Source organism: Schistocerca gregaria, chromosome 3 (assembly GCF_023897955.1).
Source record: "Schistocerca gregaria isolate iqSchGreg1 chromosome 3, iqSchGreg1.2, whole genome shotgun sequence".
NCBI lineage: Eukaryota > Metazoa > Arthropoda > Insecta > Orthoptera > Acrididae > Schistocerca > Schistocerca gregaria.
Genome location: NC_064922.1, coordinates 766,074,732 through 766,082,810, shown reverse-complemented (window position 1 = coordinate 766,082,810; position 8,079 = coordinate 766,074,732). Strand labels below are relative to the sequence as shown.

General features: G+C 38.1%; 1 protein-coding gene across 1 annotated transcript in view; it reads right to left on the bottom strand.

Annotated features, from left to right (window-relative positions):
- Positions 1-2,453: 2,453 nt before the first annotated feature.
- Positions 2,454-8,079, bottom strand: part of LOC126354017 (ATP-dependent translocase ABCB1-like) — a 282,194-nt gene continuing 276,568 nt past the window's right edge. Inside the window, exon 23 of the mRNA XM_050003340.1 lies at positions 2,454-7,854. Within this exon, the coding sequence (XP_049859297.1) occupies positions 7,660-7,854 (195 nt within the window). The 3' untranslated portion in view covers positions 2,454-7,659. The remainder of the gene's footprint in view (positions 7,855-8,079) is intronic.

The following is an 8,079-nucleotide window of genomic DNA, read 5'->3' as shown; positions in this document are numbered from 1 at the left end:
AAGGAGTATATAGAAGGTTTATACAAGGGCGATGTACTTCAGGACAATATTATGGAAATAGAAGAGGATGTAGATGAAGACGAAATGGGAGATACGATACTGCGTGAAGAGTTGGACAGAGCACTGAAAGACCTGAGTCGAAACAAGGCCCCCGGAGTAGACAACATACCATTAGAACTTTAACATAAACGAATTTAAATAGGCAAATAGTAAAACAAGAAGGGAAGTATAATTATCCCTGCTTCCTTCATCACAACAGACACTGCAGTATTGTAAAATCTCACAAAGCTGGTCAGTGTCACATAATAAAAACATCGCTATTCTGCTCAGAACTAGGATCCATGGGATCTACAAGTGAGAGCAATACCCTGAATCTGAAGACAATATTGATTATTTTCATCACAAGTACAGCACAAAAACAGTATTTACTCAGAACACATAAACATAAATGATCTGAAGCATAATACAATACATTGATACTACTGAACTGCTGCACTCAATCTGTCATGTCACTTGCTGGTAGCAGGCAGCCAGAGTAGGGCTGCAGACGGTGTTCTGACGACAAGAGAAGACAGCTTCGTCAAACGTCTTCAAGTCATTGTTTACCACATGGACAGAAATAGGGCACCATTAGCTAATAAATGTCCCAGCTGGTTAAATATTCGGTTTCTGTCGTTCACATCTTATGGCCACAGTCTGAACTTCCATTCCATTGAGAACGATTCTAAACATTTTCGAGACGTTTTAAATAAATAGAAAAACAAATAGTAACAACGTAAATGGCAGTAAATATTGTTCATATAAAATAAACGTTTAACTGAGTATTGGTAAAGTCATATGATTTTTATCTGCTTGCGTAACGTACAGTGGTGTTCAAAATTAAAGCAACATATGGAAATTTTTCAAGGTTGCTTTTATTTTGGCACAAAACAGTGTGAACAAGTGATAGTGAAGTAGAAACAATGTAATGAATGCCTTCTGCATAATGGTAGACAAAATGTTCTTCCTTTCTCCCAACTGAACGGATTTGCTCACACATTCACACAACTGGTTAATGTACTCAGTATGTGGTGTGACCATCTCTGGCACCAATACAGGCCTGACACGACGGAACATGCTGTGAATTACGTCATCAGTTTCATGTTGAGACAATAACGCCCATTCATCCTGCAGAGCTGTTTGCTGTCTTGCAGAGTTCTTGTCTTTCTGCAGAGCTGTTCATAGTCTTGCAGAGTTGTTGGTGGATGCTGAGGTGATGCAAACCATCTCCATAATGCGTTACAGGTATGCGCTATGGAGCTCAAATAGGGGAGCGAGCAGGCCACCCCATGCATGCAATGTCTTCTGTTTCCAAGAAAACATCATCCATCCATGTTCTATGAGGTCAAGCTTTATCGTCCATCAGTACGAAGTCTGGGCCCACAGCATCTCGCAACAACCGCAAACGAGGTCCAAAGATCTCGTCACGATACCTGACAGCAATTAAAACTTGCCAAATCACCTGTAAGGTTTCATGAAGAGGGTTTGGAACAGTGATCATGGCCCCTGGTCACAGCATTAGAGATCCTCCTCAATATCGGTCTCTTTTCACAATGTTTGAGCCCCAAAATCGTCTTCCACGTTCCCTCAAGATGAGAATGCCTTGAGAACTGCTCTCCAGACTAAATCAGGACTCATCTGTGAAAACATTGTCCCACTATTAGGCCACCAATCTGGCATGCTGATCATTCCACTCTAGATGTTACCTCCTGTGAAGACACATCAAAGGTAGACATAAAGCAGGTCTCCTACAATAAAGATCACTCTGCCAAAGCCTTCTGCACACCGTCTGCCTCGAAGCCGTGAGCTCACCTGCCAGTTGTCATGCTGTTCAAGCCAAATAATGGACCTTTCTTCTGAAATCACACTTAGTTGGCTCTGCCTTGGTCTTAGGGATACATCATTGGTCTGCATACACTGTCACCACATCTGAGAAACAACAGAACGATTCACACTCTGCCATCGGCCCACATCAGGGGCTTCCTTTCTTTTTCCGGCCTTTCACCACAGAGAGGCTGGTCGGCATCTTCTCTGTGCCACACTGCACCGTATGTGTACATGGCGATTGTAGATGCAGTGCTACATGGCAACACTACGTTGTTTCATAGGTGCCCCGACTTCATCGTTGGCACGGTTTGCTGTTGACCAGAATGCCCCTTCCGTGCAGAACATGATCGTACAGACATCTGATTGACAGTTTGTATGATTATATCATGAATTGGACACAGGACGGGGAAATAGCGGTTTGTTGATTCGATTTTAGGCACCAATGTATTTAACTAACTTGTGTAGCAATTACTGGTTTGGGAGTAACTTCTTACAGGAAGTTTTCACGTTTTTGTATACTTTTAGACTTAAATAACTATGTCAATTTCCTTCCGATAGTCTAATGAAAGAAAGGGACATGACGAGGGTTGTACAAAAATATATTTAATACTTTCAGTACAAGTAAAAATATACTTTTACATACATTATTCATAGATAGAAACTGTCTTAAAAAGCACCATATAGGACAAAAGTTATGTATTTGACCATATTAACACCAGAAAACATGAATCAGGCGTATGCTTTGATTATATTCCATGCTAACAAAAGACAGCTCTACGAATGTGCGAAGTTACAGCTTCACATCCATTCAAACAAGATACTAACAGAACATACATTAGAGACTTAGTTATGCGTAATGTAAGTCTCTGTAAATTTTTTTGAACAATGTGATGTTCTACACTGAAATATAAGATTAGCTGAAATAAATAATTTGGTACAAATGTTATCTCTCTTTATGATAATAACACTAAGAAGTGATCTTATTGTTAGTGCTTAAGTATTTTATTGACCTCCTGAATCCTGGCAAACCTTTGACCATCAGTATTATATTCCAAATTCATACTTACAAAAATAATATCACACAAAGATTTCACACACACACACACATCACTCTCAACCCTTACCCTCCATAGCTCTAGTGATCCCTCAGTCAGAAATACAGCATGTGAGCAGGACCATGTGCAGTGTGTTACAATAAAAGTTATGTGCTGTGATATGTTTAATTGTAATGTACCAATATGAAGCAACCTTTAATATATACATCTAGCACAAACAGAAGAACATGTGGCTACATGACAAGGATTCAAAAGTGAATATAAGTGTAAGAAACATATATTTGTAAATAGTTAGATAAAATATTTTATCTGTGAAGACTCACTACAAATCATCTACCAAAATGTGTATAAGTAAAAATTTTATTTATATTATAGACCACTAAACTTGCTTATCATGAATATGTGAATCAATTTTGGTACACACAAAAAAACATTCAGTTGCAAAAGACAGAATTTTTTTCTTCTATATATGACAAAGTGTAACTGAGTAATAGCTGAGGAAAAATGGCTGCAAGTATTCAAAATAGTATGTATAGGTTCCTTTTAGTGGAATGAGATCTTACTAACCGAAACATCACAGTGATGAATTTATTTACAAATCTCCTAGAAACCATTAGTTGGAATCTGAAATTTTATTACACATAAATGAAAAGTCAATATAATCCTTTACACAGTTACAGAACGACAGAAAATGTACTAAGATTAAAGAATGAGGAACATTATTTTCTACCACATGGAAGACAAGCTATACTGGAAATATGGTTTCACGAACACTGTATCACAGACATTATAATCATTCAGTTGAAGCTGATTGCATTAATGAAATGAGGTTACTGAAACTTGTACTTCCTTCGTGTAAATCGAATTAACATAATCTGTCAACCAGACTCATCAAGTAAGTACACCACACAGTTTACACTCATTGAAAAGAGTCAACACAGATGTAAAAATTAACCCTTCTTATCACCCAAGGTAAGAGACTCATCACCTCTTATTAATTCATCAGAACTCTGGAAGATGATAACATTCTCAAACATGATCTATAAAAGTGTCAATACTGTCAATACATTAATTACAATACAAAATATAATACAATCTAACAGATATTTTTGGCATTTAGCAGGAACATGATTTTACATTACACATGTCAATGCTATTAATAAAAATTAATTTAAAAATGTGTGTATGTGATGTTTATTTTCCAGTACCAGTTGAATATGTTTAGAGTATAACTAGTTTCCATGTCTTTCGATCATACTGAAAAAAAAGACTAAGTACGAGTAGGAAATCAGCACTGATGGCTGTGCACAAACTTTGTCATGTGTATAGACAGCTCCTTCATCCCAATAATCGAGAATCTAGGCGATTTTTGCCTGTTGTTGACACTGATACTGTCAAGGTATCGGTCGAGGGAATTCCAAGACTTTTGTGAACGTTTTAATTTTATGTCTGAAGTCGGCTAAAAAATTGACAAAAGAAATATTTTTATCTTGTGATATAGCTACATATTAACTATTTTCTGAGTTTTTTGTGAACGAGAAGTAAATACCCTGTACGTTTTGATGAGTAAGTTTGCAGCTATCACAATATGTGAATACATCATCGCATCTTTTGAAGATATTGACTTAGAAGCTTTAGTTATTTATACCACCAAGGAGCCATACATCATGTGACAATAACAGCTACTCGATAAAGCTTTAGTTATTTATACCACCAAGGAGCCATAGATCATGTGACAACAATAGCACCTCTAAAATTAAGTCCTTTCCTGAGAAAAAGGCGTTTTAACAGACAAACAGATAGACACTCAGATAACAAATGGCAACAAAACTCTTTCATGTGATATAATAAAATATTACCTATTTTCAGAATTTTCTCCTTACTTTTACTGTGAAAGCTTCTTGTTTATAAAATTTCATGATTCTAGGTGAACTGGAACTGCAATTTAGATTTAGATGAGTGATCATTTATTATTGGTTTCATTGTCTTAAATCTACTCTAATTAATGAAAGAGAATTTTACAATGGATACTTTTCGCTTTTATAATGCATTTTCTGTGGTCAATCTGCAGATATGTATACTTATGTTTCTGCATTTTTGATCGTTTCAGATTAAAAACAGTATTTTATTCATAAAGTTGGCTTGTATTTACTAATGATGTTTGCACCTCTTCTTCACATATTTTGAAACAACTGCTTCTTCTCCCTTGGTTAGCGGAGGTGGATTCCAGTAGAAAATTTGTTACTCATATACGCTTGGCAGTAACGAATGTTCTTTCCCCTTCAACCTCCGCTAACCGAGAAGGAAGAAGCAGTGGTTTCCAAAATGTGTGAACAAGAGGCAGAAACACCTTAAATAAATTCCACGCGAACTTTAAAGGCAGAATACTGTTTTTAATCTAAAACAACGAAAAATGTGCAAACATTAGTATCCATGTTTGCAGAATGACCTCAAAAGAAGCTATATAAATAAAAGCGAAAACCGTCTGCCGTAAAACACTAATTAATTAATTTCACTAAGGTTAAGGTGGAGAATTCAATAATAATTTAACAGCTCCTGCAGATGATGAACATACAAACAAATATATTTTGCGTGTAACTTTGCGAGTATCAAAATGTGTGACATAAATGGCAGTTTAATTTGACTGAATTGCTTTAGAAACCATAGCTTTTTTTTAGAGCATCAAGGACTTAAATTTAATCCTGATACGTCTACCCGTTCTTGAGAAAAAGTGTTTTTAACATTCAGACAGAAAGGAAGAGAACGGAGTAACTCTTTGAGGGTTCCATTTATGCCAATTGTGGCATGGAATCCCTAAAAAATGCAGCTAATACTGGAAAATAAATGTTACGTAATTTTTTTTAAATATCAATAAAGATGCCGAAACCTTTCGTAATGAATATGTCGGCTATAATAAAAATAAATTTTCTCAAAAATAAGGAAACATACAGCTTTAGTGGTAAATATTACACTAAGTACTCAGTCCTTTCACGTATATGTGCACTGATCTAGTACACCACCTGACAAAAAAGAAATGAAGTAGCCAGAAGACCTGGTCAGATGTCAACGTAACATCGTACAGGTACACAGAGTTTGTAAAGAAGTAAGAGTGTATATTCTCTGTAAGAGATAGAACGGTCGCCACACTGCGTTAGTGTTGTATGTGGTTATTGTTACTACCAGACCTAAAGTATACTTGGTGTCCATGGTGAATGATCAGTATTCAGAGATATGACAGGAACGATCATTCGAAGCCAAATTTCTAGTAAAAATGGGCTCTAAAATGCGTATCTTAAGAACTATGAACACTTGTTTTTTATCTTCGGTACTGGCAGACCAAAACAAGAAAAAAATTGTCTAACAATATTGATACCTTAAAAGCTATTAGCACTTGCTTTATAGAACAGACGCGTTTGGCAGTAACGAAGATGAAGTAGTGCTCATAGCTTTTAATGTATGCAGTTTAGAACCCAGGATTATTACCCTTTTTTTACTTGAGGTAATTGTTCCTGTCCTGTCGTTCTGACAGGACATCAGCGGCAGAGGACTAGGAATTCACCATCCAATGCGTGGGCTGCACCAGAAGTCAAAGCATTATCTTTGGAGTGTTGCCGTGGCCGGGAAGCATTGGCGTCGCATTGGGTTCAGTCATGGGTGGCCGTTCTGCACTACCATGGAAGACCATTATCGACGAGTATCTCGGCGATCTGGGGAGAGGTTCCATTGTGCCAACTTTTTCGAAAGACACGGACGTATTACTTCAGGAGTTATGGTGTGGGAATCCATCGGGTATGGGTTCAGGGTATGGCTGGTGGTGACCAAGGGACCTCTGAAGTCATAATCGTACATCATGTGTCCTCATCTGTTAATTCTCATGTGACAACATCGTGGTGCTATACGTCAACAGGACAAAGTTCGTCCACACGTGGCACATGTAATGCTGAGTGTGCGTGTAATGCTGAGCTACTCCTGTAGTCAGCAAGTTCCTCAATTCTGCGAGGGAACGCATGCCACGTATCTGGTAGTGGTGGTGGTTAGTGCTTAGCGTCCCGTCGACAACGAGGTTATTAGAGACGGAGCGCAAGCTCGTTTTAGGGAACGATTGGGAAGGAAATCGGCCGTGCCCTTTCAAAGGAACCATCCCGGCATTTGCCTGACACGATTTAGGGAAATGACGGAAAACCTAAATCAGGATAGCTGAAGACGGGATTGAACTGTCGTCCCCCCGAATGCGAGTCCAGTGTGCTAACCACTGCACCACCTCGCTCGGTGCCACGTATCAGTGCCAGTATCCAGCTGTATCAAGGTTAATTACAAGGTTGTGGTCCAGCTTTCCCCATGAGAGGATGAAACGGCTTTGTGACACCCTTCCCAAGCGAATCAGCGCCTGCACAATGGCCAGAAGCGGAAGGGGGGAGGGACGGGGGAGGAAGGGACTGCAGTGTTATGCTGTTAAGTGGGATCATAATGGAAAGGTCTTTGTAAATCAGCCTCGGTTTCTGTAATTACGTAACAACCCATACTCTCTCATCCCGTGGTGTTTAATTTCATTTTCTCTTCCACTCCAATTCTCGGTACTTCAGTTTTTGTCAGGCAGTGTATTACGTGATTAAGTGCTTTACACGTTTCCAGTGAAACAAAGCAAATAGCAAGGAAAATGATCACAGTTATTTAACAATTGTAGTTTCCTGAGATTGCACCTCCTTCATGTAAGGCAACACATTTTAAAACGAGAAAATTAAGTACTCTGCAAATTATGAAGTTTGTAGTAGATGCCACGTTTAGCTAACAGTTCTGCATGCTTTCCTATTTCAGCAACCTTTCCGTGACTGATCACGCAAATGAGGTCAGCGTCCTGAATTGTAGAGAGCCTGTGGGCAATTGTTATGCAAGTCCGACCCTCTTTCGCCTTATCTAGCGCCTCTTGAACAATCTGAAAAAATTAAAAGGTAAAACTATTTTCACGATTGTTACGTACTCTCAGCCAAAGGTAAAAATTAATTACTAAGATCTAAAGACGGTCATTACTGACTGTAATAAATTATCCGATTACAAATAAACATTGTGGTCCAAAACTGGAAGTACAATATAGCAAATATTTTTCTGGATCACTGGAAACTTTTTCGTGACTGTGTCACAACATGCAAAAATTAAAGAA